The sequence below is a fragment of the Vulpes lagopus genome, chromosome 2, assembly GCF_018345385.1.
Source record: "Vulpes lagopus strain Blue_001 chromosome 2, ASM1834538v1, whole genome shotgun sequence".
In the NCBI taxonomy this organism is placed as follows: Eukaryota; Metazoa; Chordata; class Mammalia; order Carnivora; family Canidae; genus Vulpes; species Vulpes lagopus.
Window position 1 is genome coordinate 170,397,969 of NC_054825.1, and position 24,705 is coordinate 170,422,673.

Genomic DNA, 24,705 nt, shown 5'->3' on the forward strand with positions numbered 1-24,705 from the left:
TAGAGCAAAAGGAGACTAAGACAGAGATGGTCAGAGACAGGGAAACAGGACCAAAGAGGTAGAGAAATGGACAAAAAGAGACCCAACGAGAGGCAGACAACAGACACATGCCTTAGAAACACACAGAGAAACGGCTAGAAAAGGGAGCAAATACAGAGAGACCACCCCCAAATGGACAAAGTCAGGAAAGACTGAGGGAGAGAGGCAGGTCAGGGCTCTTTGCCCAGGCAGGCTGGGGCCGAGCCCTGTAAGAGGTCATCAAGGGGGGGGGGGGGTCCAAAGTGCATCCTGGGCTCGGCAGGACAGGACCGGCAGGACAGGACCGCAGGCTGCCAGGGGAAGCAAGGACCCGCCCTGCGCGCCCCCTGCTGGCCTCTGCTGCCCCCTGCTGGCTCGGGCCACAGAACTCAGGCGGGAAGAAAAGTCGGAGACGAGGCTGCTTTGAGGTCACTCTTCATTCCCTCCCTGTCCCCTTCCCCTGGGGCCTGCCCCACTCCCAGCCCTGCCAGCTCACAGGGTGCCCCCAGGGCCTGTAGGTGGTGCCGGCGTCTTGCCCGTGACCTTGTTGGCACAGTCCAGCAGAGCGGTGTGAATGTCCTTGGCACAGGCAATCTGGGCTTTGATGACTGCCAGGTACTGCGGGTAGGGCAGGCTGTCAGGCTGTACTGCATCTGGTTTGGTGGCTGTGGGCACCAGAGTTGGCGAATGCTTGGCACTGTCGCAACTCTGAGACAGGCACTCATGTGCCAGGCGCTGTGGACAGGCAGGCAAGGTGTGGTATCAGTGTCCCTCCTGGTGCTCCCAACTCCACCCCAAGGGCCAGCATGGGGTAGCTGGCTGGGCCTCTGGACTCCCAGGGGTTTGCAGTCAGAGCCTGGCCCTACTGGTCACTTGCTGGGTGACCTCAGGCATGCAGCTTCCCCTCTCGGAGTCTGTTTCCTCCTTTGGAAAATCAAATGGGTTTAATGACTACCTTTGCTGCCTCATCGGGTGAGAACCGTGAGAACAGTGTGTGAGACAGCCACAGGTCCTAGCGCTTCATTAAGTGCTAACTGATGAATGTCAGCTGCTATTGCTGTGACTGTCCTAACTCCAGCCTTGACTCTGGCAGTGGCTTCTCTGATGATACCTGCTTCTGGTTTTCCTCCTTCTCTGGCTGCTCTAAGAACTTCTTATTCTGCCCAAGCTTTATTTTTTAAATTTTTAAAAATATTATTTATTTATTTATTCATGAGAATACACAGAGAGGAGAGAGAGAGAGAGAGAAGCAGAGACACAGGCATAGGGAGCAGCAGGCTCCATGCAGGGAGCCTGATGTGGGACTCGATCCCGGCTCTCCAGGATCACGCCCTGAGCTGTAGGCGGTGCTCAACCGCTGAGCCACCGGGGCTGCCCGCTTTATTTTTTTTAATGTTTATTTTCTGTAAAGATTTTATTTATGTATTCATGAGAGACACAGAGACACAGGCAGAGGGAGGGGCAGGCTCTCCGCGGGGAGCCCGATGCGGGACTTGATCCCAGGACCCCGGGATTATGGCCTGAGCCAAAGGCAGACGCTCAATCACTGAGCCACCCAGATGCTCCTGCTCAAGCTTTAAACGGGGCAATTCCCAGGTCCCATCTCTTCTTGCTCTCATGCCCTCTAGGGGCTGTCCCACCCACATGCACTACACAATTCCCACCTCCGCAGTAACATCACATCTATATCCCCAGCCTCCCCTGAAATTCCTGAGCTGTCACACTCTCCTCACCAAACTGTTCCTCTTCCTGGGTCCCTGTCTCAGGAATGGCACTGCCATTCCAACTACAGCCTTGGGCCTCATCCTGGAGAGGACTCCTCCCATAGTCCGGCAGCCCCATGGTCTGTTAACGAAGCCTTCTTTTTTTTTTTTTTTTTTTTTTATTATGATAGTCACAGAGAGAGAGAGAGAGAGAGGCAGAGACACAGGCGGAGGGAGAAGCAGGCTCCATGCACCGGGAGCCTGATGTGGGATTCGATCCCGGGTCTCCAGGATCGCGCCCTGGGCCAAAGGCAGGCGCCAAACTGCTGCGCCACCCAGGGATCCCTGTTAACGAAGCCTTCTGAGCAGCTTTCCCATCTGTTCTTCCCCACTTCCTCATGGCCCTGTCCTGGTACAGCCTGGCCTACCTGAATCCTGTCCTGGTGGCCTCCCTGGGCTTCCAGCCTCCACTCTTGGCTCCTCTAACCCATCCTTCACTTGGCAGCCAGAAGTATATTCCTAAAAAAGCCAGCAGGGCCATGTTCTTCCCTGCTTAAAACCCTCCATGGCTCCCCACCACCCTCAGGGCTATATTCAAAAGCCAACAAGCCCTGGGGTGGCTCAGTTGGTTAAGTGCCTGACTTTGGCTCAGGTGATGATCTCTGGGTCCTGCCATCAAACTCTGTGTCAGACTTTGTGCTCAGCGGGGAGCCTGCTTCCCCCTCTCTCTCTCCCTCTGCCGCTCCCCCAGCTTGCATGTGAGCTGTCTCAAATAAATAAATCTAAAAAAAAAAAAAAATCGCACAAGCCCTAATGCATATTACACCTCAGCTAAACTGAATTTCATGACATTCCGATACGGGAAATTAAAGTAGAAGCTGTCCCTTATGGTTGGAACACCTTTCTACCACCACCAGACTTCTCAAATTCTGACTTTTCCTTCAAAACCAAGTTTAAAATTATGATGATGATGATACTACAGGAAACGTTTGCCACATGCTTAGTACCATGTTGTTTTTTTTACATATTTGATATTGCTGTCTTTCCCCAAAATCCATTTCTTTTCTTTTTTTTTTTTCAAAATCCATTTCTTAAAGGAGAAACCCAAAGGTCACAAGTAGAGATTGGTGATCCATCTGATTCCAGAGTCTGTGCTCTTAACCACCCACCCTCTTCCATTTTTGCTCCAGTCAAAGCTCCAGTGTGCTCTCTACCTGTAAACTTCCCTGAGCCACTCTCTCCCTGCCCTATCCTTGGCAGAGTCAGGTGCCTTCTCTGGGCTTCCGCAATCCCCTGAACTTCCCTCATTTTAATCCTGACTCCTCCTGTGCCTCTCCCATCCTAGCCCTGACCACTTTGAGCTATCACTATTTGGGGAGGTATGTCACCCCACTGAACTGGAAGCTTAGTAAAGGCAAGGATCAGAGCAACACCATGTCCCCAGCATCAGTTGAAACACAAGAGTGGCCCATAGGAGGTGCCCCATGTGTGCCGACTGACAGGGTTTCCAGAGACCTGGGGACTGAGGCAGGGCTGTGGTCACCCAGCGTCTAGGAGGCCCCTTACCAGGCAGAGCTCCAGCTGGTCACAGAGTGCGTAGAACTCCTCCAGACACTTGTCAAAGCGCTGTATGGGTCCATCACTGCTCTTTCTATAGTCCAGGAGAAGAAGGTGACTGGAGAATGAATTTCCAATCTCTGGGACTTCAGTGTCTACCCAACCAAGTATCCATCAGGAAACCAAGTTTAGGCCCAGAAACCCCAATGCACGGCCTAAGGGACTGTTTTAGAAGAGGCAAAAGAGCAAGGGTGGTCGCTAAGGAGTGGGGCTCGAAAATAGAAGGAAGGGGGCCTAAGTGGGTGGGGATCCGCGTGTGAGTTTCTAAGACTAGGGAGAGCGGCTATACTCACTGTCCGTTGTCAATGTTAGTGTTCTGAATCAAGTTCTGGGCTGCGACCTTCATCAAGGTCTAGTTAAAAAAAAAACAAAACAAAAAAAGGCACGAAATAGAGAAACAGAAGGGGGTGTAGATCTGCCAAAAGTGCGTTTCGTAGATCTACGCTCTTTCCTAAGATCTATTCAATTTCAAGCCTTCTCATCACTTGGCACCTCTCCTGTCAATCCAGAGTAGCAGGATTTTCCTAGAAGCCCGCTCTCACCGAGGGTCCTCCCAGTAATCTCCGGCAGATCTTACACTCCTGCCTCAACTACCAATCATGGAAAGAATCTCTGTACAGGCCAGGCTCTTCCTCGCGTATTAACAACCAGAGCCTTATTTTTCCTTTAAACTCCCTCCCACTCGGTTCCGGCCATTCCCAGGCCCAACATCCGCGCTGATCCCGCTCACACTGCCAATCTGCAGAGCCTCGCTTTGGCCTCATCAAGAGGACCAAACGTCATTCCCCCTTCCTGCCTCTCCAACGCTCCTTGCTCTCTCCCAGACTAAAGAGGCCCTCTGCCTTCCCCCTTGGAGTCAGAGAATAAGACCCCTCTAGCTTCTCACAGCTCCCGGCCAATCACCTGTAGACTCTCCTTCAACTGCGGGATGAGCATCTTGTAACGCTGCACTGGATCGAAGTCCTGTTGCTGTTGCTGCAGAAGCCCGCTCTGGGCAGGCCCCACCAACTGTGCTGGTGGTTGCGGCTGCTGTTGCGGACCCGGGCCACCAGACGAACCCGGACCCGACACACCCGCGGCAGACGAAGCAGCGGCAGCTTGCTGCTGGGACGCGGCCATCTTCCTCGCCCAGCGCGCCGGAAGTGCGCCACAGGAGCGTCTCTCCCGGTTTCTTCTTGGCGTCTCTGTCTCCAGGTCCCGTTTGCTACTTAGCTCCGCCTCCCAAGCCACTCAGCCAATGGGAGGAAAGGATAACCCCCTCTCCGTCTCCTCCCCCTTGACTCTCAAATTAGACGTCCACATTGACGATTGCCAATCACAAGAGGCTGTTCCTCCATCGCCCCGCCCCTTACCCAGCCGTTTGCCAATCCGGGTGTGGGTCTAATCCGGACTCTATTTCCCAGAAGGGCTCGCGGCCTGAGGCGACCTGTCGGGTCCTCAGCGTCTTGGCGGCAGTTGGTGGAGCCGGAGCTGCGAGTCCGTCTTTGGCGCTGCCTGCTCTCGTTTAGCCGTCTCCACTGGCACTGTTCTCACCAGGCGACCTCATTTCGACCCTACCCCGACTGAGAGCGGCGCCAACCCCGAGGCCTCCCTCGGATTAGGCGTCCGCCGACGTCGGCACACCCCTCCGCGTCTCCGCAAGGACCCCGTCCGGGCCTCCTTCGCCTTGTCGCCATGGCGCCAACCATTCAGACTCAGGCCCAGCGGGAGGATGGCCACAGGTAGGCGCCACGCCACCTGGCTGTTCCGCTTGCCTCTGGGTGTCTCCAGGTTTCGGCGAGGCGGGCGGGCGGGCGGCGGGGGTGGGGCCGGGCGCGGGTGTCTTCCTACGACGCCCCCGGCCCCCGGGTCTGCCCGTGATGTGAGACCCTCGCCGCGAACGCCGTGACGTCACGGAGCGCTTACCTTTGACAGGGGTGGGTTCCTTCAGGGATGGGGTGTTGTCCCCGCTCCCTGCCATGGAGTTCAGGGATTAGGCTATGGGGAGACTGTTTAAAAGGGATTGTGCGTTTATTACTCCAGTGAAGCATTTCGAGAACCCCTTTGCCAAAAGCGATTGAGCACGTAGTTCTACTAAAGCACTTGAAGACTCTCCTCCAAGAGCGACTGAGCAGTTGGCTTCATTCAGGAAAGCGTTTGCACTTTCCCTAGGAGGAGCTGAATATTAGGCTCCTTCCGTTAAAGTACTTGGAGCACCCCTGCCCAAAGGATTTACCATGTGTCACCCCCACCTTCCCTTTTTTAAAAACTTGGGGAAAAAAAACCTCCTTCATTCTTCTGTCCGGTTTTTTCCATCTTTGTCAATGTGTCTCTCTTACCTACCAGGCCCAATTCTCACCGGACTCTCCCGGAGAGGTGAGCCCCATTGTGTTTTCCCAGAAGGGGTGGGCCAGTGGGGGCTGGGAGCAGAGGTGGGGCAGCAGGGGCCAGGTTTTGAACCACTGTGTTCCCAGGTCCGGAGTGGTCTGCCGAGTCAAGTACTGCAACAGCCTCCCTGACATCCCCTTCGACCCGAAGTTCATCACCTACCCCTTTGACCAGAACAGGTGAGGCGGAGATGGAGGTTGGTGAAATACCTCAATTAGATCATGAGTTCCTTGAGGGCAAGGATTGCTTTTCTTGTTGACTGCTCTTTTCTCAGCACCTAGCAACAGGACAGTAGGTGCTCCATAAATACTTGTTAATGAATGAAACAAGCAGTGTCCAAGTCTCTTCCCACTGAAGAGCCAGGCTTCTGGCCCCAGCGTGGGGGACAACTCCCCATTTTGAGTTCCTCCCTGGAGAGGCTTAGGCTCTGGGAAGCAGGGATGTGAGGGGTAAAGCTGGAATCAGGAAGCCACAATGTGTGTTTCCCCACCCAGGTTTGTCCAGTATAAAGCGACTTCCTTGGAAAAACAACACAAGCACGACCTCCTCACTGAGCCAGACCTGGGGGTCACCATTGACCTTATCAACCCGGATACCTACCGCATCGACCCCAATGGTGTGTGGGAAGGCAGGGAGGACCTGCTCTAGGCCAGCAAAGGCCAGGTCCTGCCTCACGACCCTCTTGTTCTCCCTTAGTACTCCTCGATCCCGCTGATGAGAAGCTTTTGGAAGAGGAGATTCAGGCCCCTACAAGCTCCAAGAGGTGAGTGTGCTGAGTGGGACTGGAGACGTCAGGTGTGTGTGTGTGTGTGTGTGTGTGTGTGTGTGTGTGTGTGTCTGTCTATAATGGGAAGAGAGTGGTGGGTCCTAAGTGCCTAATACTCTACCCCAGATCCCAGCAGCATGCGAAGGTGGTGCCATGGATGCGGAAGACTGAGTACATCTCCACTGAGTTCAACCGTTATGGCATCTCCAATGAGAAGCCTGAGGTCAAGTAAGCTGTGGTGGGTAAGGAGGGTAAGCGGAGATTTCAGGTGTGTCCAGTGATCTCTAAAGGCCTCTCTCTTTACTTGTAGGATTGGGGTTTCTGTGAAGCAACAGTTCACGGAGGAAGAAATCTACAAAGACAGGGATAGCCAGATCACAGCTATTGAGAAAACTTTTGAAGATGCCCAGAAGTCGGTAATTGAGGGACTGGGGTAGGATGGTGGTTGCAGGCAGAACAAGGTGCAGCACAACTCCATGTCCTCCTCTTCACCAACCCTGTTTTTGCCCCCACCAGATCTCCCAGCATTACAGCAAGCCCCGAGTGACACCGGTGGAGGTCATGCCTGTCTTCCCAGACTTTAAGGTCAGATCCAGGGCAGGGAGGCAGCAAAGATAGCCTGCCATCGCTGCTCATCCCAGTCTAATGCCAGTGTTCTTGCCCCAGATGTGGATCAACCCATGTGCTCAGGTAATTTTTGACTCAGATCCAGCCCCCAAGGACACCAGTGGTGCAGCTGCATTGGAGATGATGTCTCAGGCCATGATCAGGTAAGTAAGTAGCCCCACTGCCCACCCATGTTCCTCACTGCCCCTTTGTCCTCACTCTTCATTTTCTCTTCTTCTTCATCCAGAGGCATGATGGATGAGGAAGGGAACCAGTTTGTGGCTTATTTCCTGCCTGTGGAGGAGACACTGAAGAAACGAAAGCGGGACCAGGAGGAGGAGATGGACTATGCACCAGATGATGTGTGCGTGGGTTGGGGTTAAGTTTTGGGGATTGAGAATTGGGTCTCCTTTTTTCCCCTCATAAGGAAGAAATGGGGTGACCTTGTTCCCATCATCCTCATCAGGTATGACTACAAGATTGCCCGGGAGTACAACTGGAATGTGAAGAACAAAGCTAGCAAGGGCTATGAGGAGAACTACTTCTTCATCTTCCGGGAGGGTGATGGGGTTTACTACAATGAATTGGAGACCAGGTACTTGGTACACTCCTACCTCAGATTAGCCTGGGCCTGCGCTTTAGAATCCTGATCCTGGGGTACACAGGAACTACGCTGCAGGTCATTTGTACATAAGTATTGGTCTCCTGCATTTTAAACAGGAGCAGTAGAAGCCTGCTCAAGCATGGGAGCTGGACCGAATTCTAACAAAAAGAACCCAGGAAGGAGATTGAGCCTTTCTGTAGGGTAGATAGCTAAATTCCATCTGATAATAAGAGATTTCATGTGAAAGTCAGCATAAACAAAATACAGAGTAATACATCAAATTAGCATAAATATCTTAAATGAAATCTTGGATATCCAAGTTAATAAGGTGACACCACCACCCCTATCCCCCAAACAAACTTTCCCCTGAGAGCTAGACGTTTGTTTACTTACTCCTGTGCTAGGGCCCTCAGTATAATGTAAGGGTTGGGAAAGAAAACGTGACCTTGAGTTTGTTTAAAGCAAGAGATCCCAAACTCTGATCACATCCATGTAGAAGGTAGCACAGTGGGCTGGTGGGCTCTGAGTGACCTGGAGCTCTTGACAACCTCCAAGAGCACCGTGACCTGGCCCAGCAAAGGGCTCCATCCTATTGTTGCTATGCTATGGGAAGGAAAAGGAGCCACAGTTTAACATTTTCCCAAAGCCAGCCATCTAGATTCTGTGCTTTTAAGTGCTGGTAACTAATTCACCTTGAAATCTCTTATGTGCACACATTTGTGTTGTGTGTGTGCACACACCTGTGTATACACATACACTTTATAAATACAGGGGACTTGTGGAGCTATTAGCCTTCCCTTTCCCTTACCCGACCTGAGTGTAGTTTCCTTCATTCAACCCACATTGTTTCTGGTCTGTTCTGGACTAAACATTGGTGAGATAGTAAGAATCAAGTCAGACTGGATCCCCCTCTGTGGTCTTTAGATGCATCTTCCACATACCCCTCCTCACCAACTTGCCCACTGCAGGGTCCGCCTGAGTAAACGCCGGGCAAAGGCTGGGGTTCAGTCCGGTACTAATGCCCTGCTTGTGGTCAAACACCGGGACATGAATGAGAAGGAATTAGAAGCCCAGGTAACAAGCATCACTGGCCCAGGGCACCCACGGAGGGTGGGAATGGGTAAGGAGAGAAACAAGCCTAACGGAACACTCTCTTCCCCCTCAACCTTGCTGCTTCTAGGAGGCACGGAAGGCCCAGTTGGAGAACCACGAACCCGAAGAAGAAGAGGAAGAAGAGATGGAGACGGAAGAGAAAGAAGCTGGGGGCTCAGGTAAGCTGGAGAGGCCAAACCCCAGGAGTCCTGGAAGGGTGGGAAACTGGGTCTCACTTCTTCCTGCTTCCTTACAGATGAGGAACACGAGAAAGGCAGCAGCAGTGAGAAGGAAGGCAGCGAGGATGAGCGCTCAGGCAGTGAGAGTGAACGCGAAGAGGGTGACAGGGACGAGGCGAGTGACAAGAGTGGTAGCGGCGAGGATGAGAGCAGTGAAGACGAGGCCCGGGCTGCTAGGGACAAAGAGGAGATCTTTGGCAGTGATGCAGATTCAGAAGATGATGCGGATTCTGATGACGAGGACAGAGGCCAAGCCCGTGGCAGTGACAACGATTCGGACAGTGGCAGTGATGGGGGTGGCCAGCGGAGCCGGAGCCGCAGCGCCAGTCCCTTTCCCAGTGGCAGTGAGCACTCCGCCCAGGAGGATGGCAGTGAAGCTGCAGCTTCTGATTCCAGTGAAGCTGACAGTGACAGTGACTGAGTCCCAGGCCCTTCAGGGTTGGTGCAGACACGATTATAACGATTATAACGCGAGCATTATGCGTAGGAAGGCACTTTGAGTGGTCTGTTTGCGAACCCTTCGCTTTGTTTCCCTCCTCTCCTCCAGGCCTTGCTGTTAATAAAGCCAACTTCTTTTCCCTTTACTTCCGCTCCCAGCCCTATGGTCTCATTCGGCTTCCACCTCTCCTTCCCACCCTGTCCCAGGAGCTCGATGGCCTCAGCCTAAGGCCTCTAGGTTTTCCATGAAATGTAGCATAACAAAGGTCAGAATCCTTTTTTGTTTCTTGTTTTTTTTTTTTTTTTTTTCCAAAATAAGCCCAGACCATTAAACAAGTGAAACTCCAACAAGTAAGTCTTCTCCAACAGCGAGAAAAACTGTACAGTTACTCAAAGCTGATTCTGCCAGTGGGGCTGGGAATAGGGAGGGTGAAATCATGGTGGGGGACAGGGGGCTTGGGGGGGCTGGAACAGAAGAGGGTCGGGGTCCTGCTCATCAGAGTGGGGCCGCCTGCGTCCTGCACACTCTGCTGTCAGGTGGGGGGAAGGGGGCAGCTCTCGCCTCCCATTGTGTGTGTGGGGCGGTGTCCCTCACCACCTCCCAATGCCAGGCAGAGCCAGCTCACCCTGATGGGTAGTGAAGACGACAGGACTGGCTGGGAGGTGGTGAGGGTCCTGTACGAGGGACACCCTGCGGATTCCAAACGAGGTGGCCCCTGTCCATCCCACTTCCCGGGGCTATTGGGAGGGGGACTGGAGAAGCCCTGGGAGCTTGAGGGGAATGAGCAAAGGCACAGAAACATGGAGGGGCCGGGGTGGGGGACTTGCATAGGTTGATGAGTGTGCAAGAGGTACATAAATAAACCTGACACCCCACCCAGCCCGGCACTGGGAGAGGAGGTGGGGACCTTAGCAGATCCCCAGGGCCACCCCACCCCCTGGCTTCCTCCCCCTCCCTGGGCTCAGAGCTGAGGGAGGTCCAGACCAGGAGGGCAGAGGCAAGAAGGTCTGGGGAATGGGCTGAGAGTGCAGGGAGGGCGGTGGTTTTAAAATTTTTTTTTTTGGTTTTTTGTTTTTTCCCAACATTTTGTATCTTTAATAACATACACAATGGTTACCAGCCATATTCATAACAAAAGTTATTCATAAAATGTATCTAAAAATAACATTTTTTTTCCTTTTCGGTGTGAAAAGCTTGAGAATGTCCCAGTGGGGGGTGGGGTGGGTTGAGTGGGAAGAGGGGGTTGGAATAGGGGACCCTGGCTTCCCCACAGCCTGAACCCCCAAATCCCCTCCCTCCACCTGGGCCCCAGCACAACCCCTCAGCAGGAACAGAGACCAGAGGGTCTGTGTGACTCCACAGCTGGGACAAATCTCTGGGTTATGATATAGTGTTCCACTTAAGTGAGGTCATGACAGAATGGGGGAGTGGGGAAGGATGAAAGAAAAGGGGTGGGGAAAGAAACCAAAAACCAAACAATCCCCTTTCCCTTATTCCTTACCCCAAGTCTTTCAGCAACCAGACCTGGGAGTGGACAAGGGTGTGTTGGTTGCGGGAAGGGGATGTTAAGGCAACAGACTTCCTGACCTCACTGGCTGCCCTGGCTCCTGGCCTTCAACCTCTGCATCCGGGGAGCCAGGACGGGGGAAGCGGGGAAGGGCTAGGGGGTCTGGAGGAGGGGGCTCTGCCCTCTCCCCTCGTAAATTCAGGCTCCCCCTGCCACTGTCTTGGCTCAGAGAGAGGCCTGGGGATTCTAAAAATGAGAGGGAATGATCAGAGAGAAAAACCGTTAAGAACTATATAAATATGCATCTTAAATAGGCCTAAGAAATTAATTGTAGAGAACCTCTGATAAACAGGGCAAAAGGAGGTGAGTGAAAGGAGGGTGGCTCCTGTCCTTGGGGAATGATGGGAATGGGGAAGAGAGGCAGGTGATAAGGAGAGAGAGAGAGGCTCCTCTCCTCATCTACCACCTTCTCCTTAGCTCCTCTCAAATAACCCAGGAGAGCAAGTGGTCAACCCCGCTCCTCTCCCCAGCTGTCAGATGGTGCTGAGCAGGCCCCGCAAGACAGGGGGAAGCTGCTCCCTTAGGAGGGGCGGGTGGCCAGCAGTCTGGAGGAGGCAGGGGTGGGACGGGGCCAGGTAGGGGATGAGGGAGGGAAGGAGGGGCAGTCAGGCTAGCCAGTCCCTGCTCCCTTTATCCTGGCTGCCCCCTACCTCCCTGAGCCTCAGCAGGGATCCCTCGACGGGCCTGGGAGTGAGCAAGGCGTGTGCCAATGTTAAACAAAAGTTAAAAGGGTGAGAGAGTAGAAAAATACTAGAATGTATAGCTGAGCCAGCCCACCCTCTCGCTGTCGCGGAGAAGCCCGTTGGGGGTTGGCCCCCGCCCGCCGCCCAGGGAGCCTATGGGTGCGCTGGGTTGTGGGTCCCGTCAGATGGTGGAGGTTTTGTCTGTCCCATCTGTGGTAAGAAAGGGAGGAAGGGAGGAAGATCAGGAAGTGGCGGGAGGCCCAAGAAAAGGCGCTCCGGGAGCCTGTCATCCCAGTCAGGCCCTCCCTGGAGGCTGGCCTCCCCTAGGGACCCCTCAGGATGCTCTGAGTTGCTCAGTTCAGAGGCGGAGACGCTGCTGGGTAGGTGGGAGCTGGGTCAGGGAAAGAGGAAATGCTCACCACCCAAGGCGTGTTCTGTCATGCTCAGACACAGAGACTCCAGAGTGGGATTGATCTCCAGGTCAGGCCCAGGGACCGGGCAGTCTGTGGGGGAGAGAACAGAGGCAAAGGCTGAGCTGAGGCGGAGAGCAGAGCCTGGGAGACCGAGCACTGGATGGGCTGCCATGGGGGGAGGGCTGACAGGGATAAGAGGGAGGGAAGGAGGGAGGGAGAGGCAGGAGACAGAGGAACCGCATGTGAGACATGGCACACGCTCTAATGGGAAGTATGATCGGGCAGGGGTGAAGGACAGTCGGGCCGGGGGTGCACAGAGCAGGGAGAGGCTTAGCAATGAACAGAAAGCCTGACCAGCAGGCTAAGGGAGTGTGGGAAGCTGAGGGCGCTTCCTGGAGGCCGCACCCTGCATGTTGCCTTAGGCACAGTCTGGGCATTGGCCCCAGGCACTGGGCAGCCCCATACTCCTTGACTGATGACCTGCTCTGTAGTTGGTGCAGAAGCTTAATTAGAACCCTTCCCAACCCCACTTGGACTTGCTCCCCTGGGCAGGATGTCATCTGGGCAGGCCCGGCAGACAGGGCAAATCAGGACAGCAGTCATGGGGTTTGTCCTCAAATCACCTCTAAAGGGCCTCTTGTTTTGGTGTCTGGGAAACAGCCCACTCCTGAGCAGAGCTGACCCCACCCTACACTGCTTAAAACCCCTTCCTTGGCTCCTCACTGCTATGGGGAGGAAGCCTGAGCTCTCTGCCTGGGTTCAGAAGACTCTTCTGCTCCCACTCCCAGCCTCACCTGTCATCACATCCCCAGTGAACTCTGAGCTCAGGCCATGTTGGGACACCTAACTGGCCGTTCTTAGCAAATATATATTTTTTTGACCTTGGGCAAGTCACCTCTCTGAGTCTCAGATTTATGACTGACATGATGGGAATAACACCAGTGCCCTCATGTACACAGCCGGGAGGAACTGATTTGATGGAGTAGGAAAGCTGTCGGATACACAGTCCAGCACACAGCATGCCAGTAAAAAGAACCGTTTCAACTTTTTGCTTGTGCATTTCACCCATCCAGTCATTTAGCATCCGGTTACAGATGCCTACCATGTGCCAAGCCCTATGCTAGGATGAACACAGTGGACAGGGTCCTCTGCCTCTGACAGATGGCAGTTCACATAATCTCATAAATTGAAAGCCACTAATTTGGCACTTTATGTCATGAAGACCTTAGGGTCACCTACAAGTCTAGTTAAAAACAAATTTTTAAAGTAAACTCTACCTCCAATATGAGGATTGAACTCCTAACCCTGAGATCAAGAGTTGCATGCTCTACTGATGAGCCAGCCAGGTGCCCCATCTCCCACAGCCTTCTCTGCCTTTGCAGCCTCAGTGGCCAGCAGCAGGCCCAGCCCAGGGCAAGAGACACCCCCACTTGGCAAGCAAGGCCGGGCTAGCATTTCTCTAACCTCCCTCTTGCCAACTTCACCCTCATTCTGATCTCTCATCTCTACACTGTTCTATGAACAGAGGAAAAACAGTCATCTCACCTCACAGACCCTTTAGTGTGGAACCTGGTTTAAGAACTGAAGTCTGCTGGTTCCTGCATGAAAGAATCCCAGTGGACTGGCAGGCAGGACTCCCCCCCATGGAAAACTTGATGCTTTGTCTCACCCCCTCCACCCCTTCCAGACTGAGTATTTTAGAGAGGAATCCTCTAGGGAGATGGTGACAGAGACCAGCAGAGACACTAAGACTGTGACACAGGAAGGAAAGGTGTGGAAATGCGGGGTTGGGAGTAGGGGAGAGAGAAGACAGAGAAAGCAGGCAGGATCTGAGAAAGAAAACTGCAGTGGGGGAGAGGGGAGGGTATAAGAAAACTCATGATGTGGGAAGATGGGTACAGAGTGATGGGAGGTAGAAGGAGGCGCTGGAAGGATAGTGGGAATGGGAATGAGAGAAGGGCCACCTAAGGGTGTTGTCGAGGCGGAGCCCCAACGGTGGAGGCAGCTTACCTGGAGGGAACATGAGAATGGCCTGGGGCGATGAATGGACCGGGAGGGAGTGGGTGCGCTGCACAGAGCTGCGGCTCTGGCTGGGCATGCTGTTGCTGCCTCCAGGGTTGGCAAACCACAGGTTCTACACAGGGCAGGGGAAAACAGAAAGTGGTGAGTTGAGTGGGAAGAAGCCCAGGCCCAGGCTCGGTGGAGCTGGCAAAGGAGCCTCTCCCATTTAAGCCAGGCCCAGGTGCAAACATATGGACATGCACAGCTCAGGCACCACCACCCCAATCCCAGAAGCGCCAGGCCCTCTGCTTCCCGCTGGCTCACCTGTCGGCCCTGGCCCCCAAGGCTGGGGCTAGTGAGGGCATGTCGGGGGGAGATGCCCCCAATGCCAGAAGGGCTCAGAAGGCCCATCCTGCCGGGTGGGAGGGCCCGGGGAGGCATTGGGAACTGCCGCTGGGTCCGCCGGGCCACCCCCATCCCCACAGAGCCAGCTATGGGAAGGGAGTTGGAGCCAAACGCCCAGCTGTGAAAGAGTAGAAGGCAGGGTGTCAGTTTAGGTGGTTGGGGCCCCTCTCTGTCCATCCCTTCCTCCCTTCCCCTCCCATAATCCCCATGGGAAGAACAGAACACAGACCTGCTATGAACAAGGACTCCCTGTCCAATCCTTGCATCACACACACTGTTCTCCTGCCCCGAGGTACCCTCAGGACAGAGATGGGAGTGGACAAAGGTTTCCTCACATCCACTTACAGCAGTTCTCCTAACTTTAATTCTCAAGTGTGACACTTAGTATTTGTGGAGAAAAGAGACTTCACAGCCCTCTACACACAGGTGAGGAGGACAGGGGACAGGCAAAGGGCCAGATGTTGCTTCTGTCAGCTCAGCACCCTGCTGCAGTGGGAAGAACACCCTGATTTTCTTCCGAGAAAGTCTTCACTGGGTGACTTGTGTAAGGTTTACCCAGTGACTGAATGAGGACAACCGATTCCCAGCCCAGAACGCCATCAGCATACTGAGCACTATTGGTGCCTTGGAAAGGAAGGTTCCTACACTCTGGCCGCCTGCTTACCCTTTCTGCTGCCGGTAGTTCTGCATCTCTAGGGCGGCTTTGCGCGGGAAGGTCCGGAGGAGCTTCAGCACTTGCTGTTTCCAGGACAACAGCCGTTTCTTCTGCGTCTCCGTGAACGCCTAGAATTGAGAGTGTGAAGCAGGGAGGGTGTGCCTTCCTTTCTGCCTTCCATTCACCCACCCGACTGCCTGCCTGCTCTGTGCTGGCAATGCTGGGATGCAGCAGTAACCTGCGCACGCAGAGCTCACAGTTCAGCTGGGGAAAAGACACACATGCGATCTGAACGGTGATGAGCACTGTGGGGGAGAAGCCCAGGAGGCGTGAGAAGCCCAATCTGCTGTGAGGGGCCAGTGTAGGCATCTGAGGTGCACATGTCTGAACTGAGAGCTGAGAGACCAGCAGGAGGAAGAGGAAACTGGTTCCCCAAAGAAGGAATATGTAGTAAGGCTCTGAGAAGGAGAGCTCATGGCAGCCGCCAGGGCCAACACTGGTGAGATGAGGGCTGGGGAGAGAGGGTGAGTACAGTCGGGCTGGGCCCTGAGGGCCACAGTGAGGAATAGGGATGCTGAGAGTGATGGGGGGAGCCTTTTCCTGCTTGGAACCCTAGAGGAGGCCTTACCTCATGAGTCAGGCACTTTTCAATGAGCTGGAGGTAACTGGTGATGTTCTCCTCGTCTGGTCGGGACACCAGCAGCTGGGTGCACACTGAGGAACAAGGGAAAGGGAGGAGAGTTAGCCCCAGCATGTTCTCTGCCAACCTCTAGCTTCCTCAGCCCCTGCTGGCCAGCACAAATTTGGAAGAGGACCAAGGCTGCGTGAGTTCTAGCTATGTGTGAAGCATGATACCTGGCTGCCGTGAGAATATATAAAGCCCACCACAGTGGCTCAGAGAGGTTGAATCACTTGCCCCAGGTCACGTGGCTAAAAGGATATGGACCCAAGTGTAAAGTCTGCTATGCCATGCTGCCTCAGGAAAGGCCAAGACCACTAGGAGTTTCACCAGACTTATCCTGTGGCCTTTAGTCCCCTGTGAAGGAAGAAACCAGTGGATTTGCCTCATACTGTACACAATTTCTTTTTTTTTTTTTTTTTTAATTTTTTTTTTTTTTAATTTTTTTATTTTACGATAGTCACAGAGAGAGAGACAGAGAGGCAGAGACATAGGCAGAGGGAGAAGCAGGCTCCATGCACCGGGAGCCTGATGTGGGATTCGATCCTGGGTCTCCAGGATCGCGCCCTGGGCCAAAGGCAGGCGCCAAACCGCTGCGCCACCCAGGGATCCCTGTACACAATTTCTAACAACACACTGTCCCACCTTCTGCTCAGTTTGGAGACACTGGAATAGTAAATAAGGGTTCTCTCCTACCATCAACCTGGACACACCTAAGGGCAGGGCCTCACTACTCTCGGTCTCAGCACTCTCTGAAGTGATCTAATCCTTTAAAGGGTGCTTTAAAAATTTTATTTATTTATTTAGATTTTAAAAATTCACTTATTCATGAGACACACAGAGAGAGAGAGACAGAGACACGAGCCCTGAGCCAAAGGCAGACGCTCAACCATTGAGCCATCCAGGCATCCCCCCAGGGTACTTTAAAAAGCTCTGCTCCCCATCATTTAACTTCGATTTGATGACTGGGTCCACTTGGCTCCCTGTCCAGAACTTCTTGCCGGGCCTTGGGTTGTCTCACCTTTGCCCATCACCCGTGTAAACTGGCTGGGGATGTCTCCGTCGGCGACGGGAGCTGGGGCTGGCTCACTGCCATCAGTGGGAGCCGGAGCTGGTGGAGGGGGGTAGCTCTCTGCAGCTGGAGGGTCCTTGGACTCAGTGCCCTTGTCTGTGCTGGGGTGAGCCAGGGGAGGCTCAGCACCTGGCAGTGGTGGCTCCCCCCGGTTCCCATCCTTGGCAGTAGGGGTGGTGGCAGCAGCAGCAGCCACAGTGGCCTGGAGGACGCTGTAGGCCTTGATGGGGGTGATGATTATCTGCTGCAGCTCCTGCAGAGCATTTCGCAGATTCCCGCCTTCCAGCACATCCTGAGTGGGGAAAACACATCCAGGGTCACACGCTGACTGCCACAGCTCCATAGAATGACTATACAAGTGGAGTCAGACCTTGGAGAGGGCTGGTGGAACCCTGAGTCCTACCACTTAGAAAAGGCAGGTAAGGACACTGCAAGCTCACACACACTCAGGCACACATACGTACACACGTGTATACACATATTCCCTTTCACCCTCCTTCAAAGTGGAGTTCCATGGGGCTCAGGAGGTGGTCTGATGCTGGGGCCTCAGGGTCCCACAAGGATGAAACCAGGAAGCAAGTGACAGGGAAAGGGGAAAAGGCTGCAAAAACGCAGATATGGAAGGGGAGTGAGTGGTGAGAAAGTAAATAGAAAGAGATATCATGCACACAGGGAGACGTTCTGCTCCATTGGAAATACCAGTCAGAAAAGGAAAACCCAAAGGAAACAGAGGGATTGAGTTAACAGTGACAAAGTCTGGAGAGAAAGACCAGGACACAAACGGAGGGAACCCTCTCAGCCACAGGCAGGTAAACCCTGTGATCTAACTTGTTCTTGGCCTCCCGAGGGCTGGGGAGGCCCCCAGAGAGGCCACCCAGAGCCACTGGGAAGTCAGCTGGGAGATAGGGATACCAGGTCCTACCTTCTCCAGGGACTTGAGGACACTCTGTCTCTCACGTAGCTTCTGGATGCTCAGGGCTATCTTGTGGCGGGCACCTTTGGTGACATTCTGTGGTAGGGGCAGAAAGGGACAGGAAGCTGGAATGAGAAGCTGAGGTACTTGGGGTGCCCTAACAAGGCCTGAAGAGACACCAGAGGGTTGGGCTGCATGGGTAATGTCAAAATGGTGTTGTCCCCAACACCTCCCTGATGGTCCCTTGGGGCTTCACCTGAGACTCCAAATGCTGCTCAGTCAGTGTCATCATCTCCTCGTAGCTCATCTGTGAGAAGAGGGCTGCATACTTGTGCAAGCGGAGGCTCTTGAGCCATGAGGGCACATCTGTAGAAAAGGAGAGCAAGAGGTCAGGGGTCTGGACCTTGTGACTACAGCAGAGGAAGGGTCATGGGAGGGAGCAGTGTTTTGTAGTTTTTAATGTTCCATACATGGCGGGACCCCGAGGCCCCAACATCAGCCCACCTTCTCCTGAGCCCCATGGAACTCCACCTTGAAGGCGGGGGTGGAATATGTGTATAGTATGTTACCAGAGGTAACATTAAAAACTGCCGAAAACTGGGAGGAGTGGGGAAAAGCCAAGGGTCCATAAGCCACTTCTTCTTCTGCCCAGTCACACTCTTCTAGGCGGCCTTCCCTCATATCAGGACATCTGACCCTTCTGAGCTGCTTGACTGGATATATATTAGAAGGATCTCACTGATGTCCCTAAAAGTCTTCCTGGAACCGCTGTTCCATCAGCTATTGCTGTGTCAGGCTGGGGTGTCTGAGGGCAGGGGTTTCTCCCTCATCAGACCAGGGCCTATAGGCATCTCTCTGCAGATGAGAGCCCTAAAGGCAGGGACTCACTCCCCTCAGACCTGACACTGCCTACAGTAGGGTAGAGAGTAATGGGACAGGAAGTTGGAAGCTTCCCTTCTGTCTTCTAAGCTATGCAGAAGCCTCTCTCCAGAGGGTCCTAGGGCTGTCCTCCCCTGTCGTACCTTTCATGCCACTGCCGTCCTCCTGGAACGTGTTCCGGCTGGAGCCCTGCTCCTCCGTCTGCTCGCTGCCAGAGGAGGCCACGCTGCTCTGGGGCGAGAGGGGTGCGTGGTCGGGCGTGGTGAAAGCAGCCCGGGCCCCGAGCTCCTCCGGACTCGGCCACTCACCAGGGGCCTGGGGGCTCGTGGGGATGAGCGACATGGAGCGCTTCAGCGGGCTGGGGTGAATTTGGCAAGGGAGACCTGGCCAGAGGGGGAGAGGCAAGAGGTCAGGTTTGGAGATCTGACCAGGAGATCATGCCCCCCGGTTGGTGCGATGGATGGCAGCTCAGCCCCAGAATCCAACAGTGGGAGGGGACCCTGGGATCAGAGGGGAAACACCTACCAGGTATTGCTCGTTCCCTCATTCCCCACACCCAACCTATCTGCAAGCTCTCAGCCACATCTCTGAATCTTTCCACTTTCTCTTCCAGCACCCGGGTCTGTCACTGGTGTCTGTTGCTGGAATTACTGCTACAGTCCCCTTACTGGTTTCTTGCCTTCATTCTTGCCTCCTACAGTTCATTCACCTTGCAGAAGCCATGTTGATCCTTCTAAAAATGCAAATCTGACCAAGTCAGTCCTTATTTCAAATCCCATCTATGACTTCCCTTCACACTGAGGATAAAATTCAAAATCTTCTACAGATCTACAAGGCCCTGTGTGGGACCTGGGCCCTGCTCATCTCCCCCAACTTACCCTTCAGTTCAAGCCTTTTTAACTTTTGCTTCCCCACCAACCCTCATTTGTTCCTGCAACACTCAAGCTGTCCAACCTCAGGACTTGTGCACTTGCTCTTTCTTCTTGTCTTCTTGATCTTAGCAGTTGGCTCCGTAAAGTCTCATCTCAAGCAAGCAACATCTCTTCCAAGGCCTTCTCTGAGTAGCTGCCCCCCACCAATCTTGGTTACTCTATCATATGACTCTTATTTATCTTCCCTTCAGCACCTGCCACAACCTGAAATAATTTAACCTAGTTATTCGTTTACATGCTTATTAACTGAACACCCCTGCTACGATACAAGACCTGTGACAACAGGGACTTGTCCTGTCTTAAAGATCATTGTATCCTCTGTAATTACAGTAGGGCCTGGCCTGGAGGAGCTGCTTCATTAGCATTTGTAAAATAAATAACAAATGAAACGTATAACGAATTAAATATCTAAAGTGCTTCCTCAACATCCCCGTCATTGGGCCTTACCACCTCCCAAAGATTTGTACTGAGCCAAAATCAGCCACCTATGAAGTCCAGTGACTCAGGGTGAATCCAGGCCTTCTTCCACAAGATTTTCATACTCTCCATCCATCCCATTCCTGAGGTAAGAAAATGGTTCCAAATTGATTTTAACCATCCTCAGGAGAGGGAAGGTTCCCATGAGCTTCCAGACCTTTCTTTGTAACTACTCCCTCTGCCTACCTCACTGCTCTTCTACCCTTACCTGCCAGCCACCTCAGCCTTCACTCCTCATTCAAGTGTTAGCTCTTCTGTGACTCTTTCCTCTGCATTCCCTAAAGCCCTGTGTTACTGCCTCAGGCCTAACATTTACTGCCTCCATCACCAGCCTGCCTCTTGCTGGGCTCATGTATATTAGGGCCACATTCTGAGGGCCTTGAAGGATAGGGTGAAGCTTCTCAATTTCAAGCAGTTGCAGGAATAGCAACCTCACTCAATGATTTCAGCATTGCCAGGGTCAGGTGCAGGTCATGATACACAAGAGCCTTCAGTTTCATAAATGCCAATAGGAGGGCACCCACGGTCCGTTCTAAAGGTGCTGAGGGTACCTCTGAACCTGACACAGGGAATTCAAAAGTATCCAAAGTCATATAAAAAGATAAGGATACAAGGCTAAAACGCCTCACCCTGGTGGGTAGGTAAGAACATCAAGGCTCAGGAACAGAAGCACTTTGCCCCAGTTGCCAGAGGGAGTTGGGAGGCAGCAACGGAAGAACCCTAGCTTTGTTTCTGATGGGAAGGCTGGGATTCCTGCCAGTGCTCCACTGAAACTTAACCCAGGAAGGCCAACCAGCCTGGTACAGGCCCCAGAACACCTCCTTCGTCTGTGACAGTATCTATGCTCCTAGCCAGCCAGGTAGTCACCTGAAGAGAGAGCAGTATACTGATCCACCCCCTAAGACTAGCCTCCATCTCTGCCTGTGATCTGTGGGGTCCTCTTCTCTCTCTTTTTTTTTTTTTTAATTTTTATTTATTTATGATAGTCACACACAGAGAGAGAGAGAGAGGCAGAGACACAGGCAGAAGGAGAAGCAGGCTCCATGCACCGGGAGCCTGACATGGGATTCGATCCCGGGTCTCTAGGATCGCGCCCTGGGCCAAAGGCAGGCACCAAACCGCTGCGCCACCCAGGGATCCCTGTGGGGTCCTCTTCTCACAGTTTCTTCCAAGAGTCTGAGTTCCCAGAAAATGGCACCTTTTGGGCCCTATGGAATTCGGTACAGACTTTTTTTTTGGCCCGTCTTGGTGCCTATGGCCTCCTCCTCTTCCCTTCTCAGCCAAGGAGGAGGGAGGCCAGGCTGAGAGGGCAGGAAATTATCCTGATTGGAATGATCGTGCAGTTCCTGAGGAACCCTGCTTGGCCAGGCACTGGGGTGGAGGCTGGCCACAGCATGAGAGCTATAAAAACAGGAATGCCGGCTGGAGATTCAGGGCCTCACACTCTCCAAGAAACCCTGGTCTGTCTTTGGCAGCACCCCAAACCCACCCTGCCTGCCCTTACAGGCCAATCCTTGCTCCCCACTCAAAAATATTTTAATGGTTTCCTGTTTCCTGAACTGCCTGTAAAAATTTAAAAGCTTCACCCTATCCTTCAAGGCCCCCCAGAATGTGGCCCTCATATACTGCGATCTGGGAGTCAAGACCGACTTGCATTAAAATTCTGGCTCTGCCACCTATTAACTATGGTGCTGGGCAAGTCATTTCATCTGCCCCCTCTGTCTCCACTTCTAAGTGACATCCTTGGCACAGGAGCAGGCACATGGTAAACATGAATGTCTACTACTGCTATGCATCTCTCTATCCTAGCCAGACCTGTCTGTATACTCTAATTTTCCGCCCCTCTTCCTTCATTTCACGCTGTGTCCTCTACCTGGAATGCCCAACTCCTTTCTCTCTTCTGTTCCAACCCCCCTATCTGACACTGTTCCAGGTTAGTGAGTCCTTTAATAGCTGCTGTCCTCACTGGGGAGAAGAAATGTATGGGCACCCTGCCTGGGTAAACTCTCCCCTTGATGATGTCTGAGCATCTATGGGAGGGTCACTTTTAGGTGGAGGAAATGTAGCATAGTAGTTAAAAGTATGAGCTGTAGAGCCAGACTGCCTGGATTTAAATTCTGGCTACACCACCTAAGGCAGGTGACTTTTCTATGACTCAGCCAAAGAATTTATATATGTAAAGTTCTCCGAACAGCTTTTGAAAAAGACTGAATACTCTCAATAATCCTGACTTACTGTTATTAATATAATTTCCCAAATTGGATCCAGAAACTGATGCTCTGAGACTAACACACTTTGGGTTGCTAGAGGTGCCAGAAATACCCTCCTTTCCCTCACTTTCTCCGATTCTTACCAGCACCTGGGAGGGAGGCAGGTGGCCAGGACATCCATAGGAAACTGAGGAAAGAGGCTCAGGGCATCAAGGATGTGTACCAGGTGCCACAGAGCTGGGCACTAGAGACCCAGGGCTTGTCCCACCTGCTGGCAAGGATGACATTTCACCGCCACTCTCTCTTGGCTTGCTTTAACTAGTACCAGCCAGCCAAAGGAGGCCATCCATGCTGAGGTTAAATCTTGGAAATTGGGCAGTCCAGGGCTTGATCCTGGAGACCTGGGATCGAGTCCCACGTCAGGCTCCCTGCATGGAGCCTGCTTCTCCCTCTGCCTGTGTCTCTGCTGCGCACGCATGCGCTCTCGCTCTCTCTCTCTCTTTCTCATGGAGCCTGCTTCTCCCTCTGCCTGTGTCTCTGCTGTGTGCGCGCTCTCTCTCTCTCATTAATAAATAAAAATAAAATCGTAAAAAAAAAAAATAAATCTTGGAAATCTCTCAGCTGGAGTCAGGTAATATCACCTCACCAAGCCTTGGAAATGCCACTCTCTCTCAACCTGTTCATTTCAACCATTATTTCAAAAGCTCACTAGAACACCTGCTCCTCCTGGCTCACCCTAGCATCTGGGGTGCTTTCCAACACAGCCCTTTCCAGACCACTTAGTTGGAGGACAGCGTAGTGGTCAGGGGGGTAGGCTCTGGTGTCAGATTGCTGGGGTCTGAACCTTGGACTGTTCTACTACTTGTTTTGTGTATAACCTTGAATACATGACTTCACGTCTTTGAGTCTCCGTATCACCTCTAGAATGGGGCTGAGGATAAAGTTGCGACTAGGATTAAATGAGATCATATCAGAAAAGTGCTTACAGCACAGTCAATGCTCAACAATGTTACCAACTAATATCTTACAGCGTGAACTACATCTTACATAAACAGGCTTACAAACACAAATTTCTCAGAAATAGTGCTGATAGTTGAAGCCATATACACAAATCCACAATGTCTAAGCTAGAAAGGACCTTAGATTATGGCTATTAACTCAAGGCTTTCAGAGGCCCAGTAGGTATCAGATATGCCCAAAGGAAGGTGATGGGGGTAGAGGCTGGGGCACATGTGCAGGGTGTTAAGGGGTGGTCAATATTCAACCCCATCTTATTGTTACTACAGGATTACGGCGCTTGAGTTGCCAGGTTTAACTTTTTAAGAGAAACTGAAATCTGGATCTTTAGGGGAAAATCCCTAATTTCTTATGTCATCAAATTTATTTTAAAACATAACAAGACAGGGACGCCTGGGTGGCTCAGCAGTTGAGCATCTGCCTTTGGCTCAAGGAGTGATCCTGGTCCAGGGATCAAGTCCCACATTGGGCTCTCTGTGAGGAGCCTGCTTCTCCCTATCTCTGTTTCTGTGTCTCTTGGGAATAAATACACTTTTAAAATAAGTTAATAAATCAAACATAAAGACAAAACCAAAGTTTCACTGAGTTTGGGCTCAACAAAACACGTCTGTAGGTCACATATGGCTCCCACAAAGCCAGTTTACAACCTCTAACTGCCTCATAAAGCTGAGGTCCAGACAGATTTATGTGACTTGCCCAGGGCCAAAGAGCAAGTAGAGAGAGAGCCCAGTTTGACCTTTTCCAAGTAGGCATGACCTCCTGGGATCCCTACTCCCTCACCTGCATTTGCGTTGCTCCCAATACTGTTGATGGCTGGCGGCACTGAGCTGGATGGGTGGAAGGGCACATGTCCATTTTCCCGGGGTGGCTTGTCCTGCCAGCCTGGCCCAGCCTCCCCAGGGCCCAGCTCTGCAGGGCCCCCCCACTCATCTGAGCCTTGGCGTGAGTGGTAGGTGGGCTCAGGCCGGGTGCGGAAGCCACTAGCCAGTCGCTCTTCCAGGTGGCTCAGCCAGAGGGCCAGTGCATTGCGGTCCTCCAGTGTGGTGGCTGGATGGATGAGGGCATAAGAGAGTAGCTGGCGGCTCTCCTCGATGAAGGCATTGCTCTCGATCGAGTAGGCCAGCACTTTCTGCAGCAGCCTCATGTACTCCGACTTGGCCTCCGTGTTGCCTGGCTGAAGCAGGGGCAGGTGGGACAGCAGGAGGGATACCACTTTCTCTTTGGACTCCTGCTGCCACTGGCTGACGATGGCTGCAGAGGGAACAAAAGGAAATGTCAGGGGAACCAGGGTGGGGGACTCTACCCAGGAGTGGTGCCTATGGCCTGCCCCCTCAACTCCAATCTCTTCTCC

General features: G+C 52.9%; 3 protein-coding genes across 3 annotated transcripts in view; 1 reads left to right on the forward strand and 2 right to left on the reverse strand.

The window, feature by feature from the left end:
- Positions 1 to 437: 437 nt before the first annotated feature.
- MED29 (mediator complex subunit 29) lies at positions 438 to 4,553 on the reverse strand. Its single transcript, XM_041741698.1, has 4 exons — positions 4,242 to 4,553; positions 3,632 to 3,690; positions 3,288 to 3,372; positions 438 to 753 (listed from the first exon to the last, which is right to left on the reverse strand). The coding sequence occupies exons 1-4, from the start codon at positions 4,455 to 4,457 to the stop codon at positions 511 to 513; spliced, it is 603 nt and encodes a 200-aa protein (XP_041597632.1). The 5' UTR covers positions 4,458 to 4,553; the 3' UTR covers positions 438 to 510.
- Positions 4,554 to 4,797: 244 nt separating this feature from the next.
- On the forward strand, positions 4,798 to 9,596 carry PAF1 (PAF1 homolog, Paf1/RNA polymerase II complex component). Its single transcript, XM_041741680.1, has 14 exons — positions 4,798 to 5,059; positions 5,664 to 5,693; positions 5,792 to 5,884; positions 6,200 to 6,321; positions 6,402 to 6,468; positions 6,598 to 6,699; positions 6,782 to 6,887; positions 6,988 to 7,056; positions 7,138 to 7,241; positions 7,325 to 7,441; positions 7,544 to 7,672; positions 8,650 to 8,755; positions 8,862 to 8,952; positions 9,030 to 9,596. The coding sequence occupies exons 1-14, from the start codon at positions 5,013 to 5,015 to the stop codon at positions 9,431 to 9,433; spliced, it is 1,587 nt and encodes a 528-aa protein (XP_041597614.1). The 5' UTR covers positions 4,798 to 5,012; the 3' UTR covers positions 9,434 to 9,596.
- Positions 9,597 to 9,729: 133 nt separating this feature from the next.
- SAMD4B (sterile alpha motif domain containing 4B) overlaps positions 9,730 to 24,705 on the reverse strand; it is a 39,168-nt gene continuing 24,192 nt past the window's right edge. The window contains exons 3-13 of the mRNA XM_041741671.1: positions 24,135 to 24,605; positions 18,862 to 19,101; positions 18,096 to 18,205; positions 17,849 to 17,935; positions 16,876 to 17,218; positions 15,804 to 15,889; positions 15,185 to 15,303; positions 14,440 to 14,638; positions 14,125 to 14,248; positions 12,121 to 12,204; positions 9,730 to 11,911 (exon numbers count right to left, since the gene is read on the reverse strand). Coding sequence (XP_041597605.1) covers positions 11,883 to 11,911; positions 12,121 to 12,204; positions 14,125 to 14,248; positions 14,440 to 14,638; positions 15,185 to 15,303; positions 15,804 to 15,889; positions 16,876 to 17,218; positions 17,849 to 17,935; positions 18,096 to 18,205; positions 18,862 to 19,101; positions 24,135 to 24,605 — 1,892 coding nt within the window. The 3' untranslated portion in view covers positions 9,730 to 11,882. The remainder of the gene's footprint in view (positions 11,912 to 12,120; positions 12,205 to 14,124; positions 14,249 to 14,439; positions 14,639 to 15,184; positions 15,304 to 15,803; positions 15,890 to 16,875; positions 17,219 to 17,848; positions 17,936 to 18,095; positions 18,206 to 18,861; positions 19,102 to 24,134; positions 24,606 to 24,705) is intronic.

Excerpts from the sequence above, each read along its gene's own strand:
- MED29 (XM_041741698.1), bottom strand. The coding sequence starts at position 4,457 with ATGGCCGCGTCCCAGCAGCAAGCTGCCGCTGCTTCGTCTGCCGCGGGT. Across the intron at positions 3,691-4,241 it reads AGTTGAAGGAGAGTCTACAG|ACCTTGATGAAGGTCGCAGC; the intron begins GTGATTGGCCGG and ends TTTTTTAACTAG. Across the intron at positions 3,373-3,631 it reads ACTAACATTGACAACGGACA|AAAGAGCAGTGATGGACCCA; the intron begins GTGAGTATAGCC and ends CCTGGACTATAG.
- PAF1 (XM_041741680.1), top strand. The coding sequence starts at position 5,013 with ATGGCGCCAACCATTCAGACTCAGGCCCAGCGGGAGGATGGCCACAG. Across the intron at positions 6,322-6,401 it reads CTACCGCATCGACCCCAATG|TACTCCTCGATCCCGCTGAT; the intron begins GTGTGTGGGAAG and ends GTTCTCCCTTAG. Across the intron at positions 8,953-9,029 it reads GAAAGAAGCTGGGGGCTCAG|ATGAGGAACACGAGAAAGGC; the intron begins GTAAGCTGGAGA and ends GCTTCCTTACAG.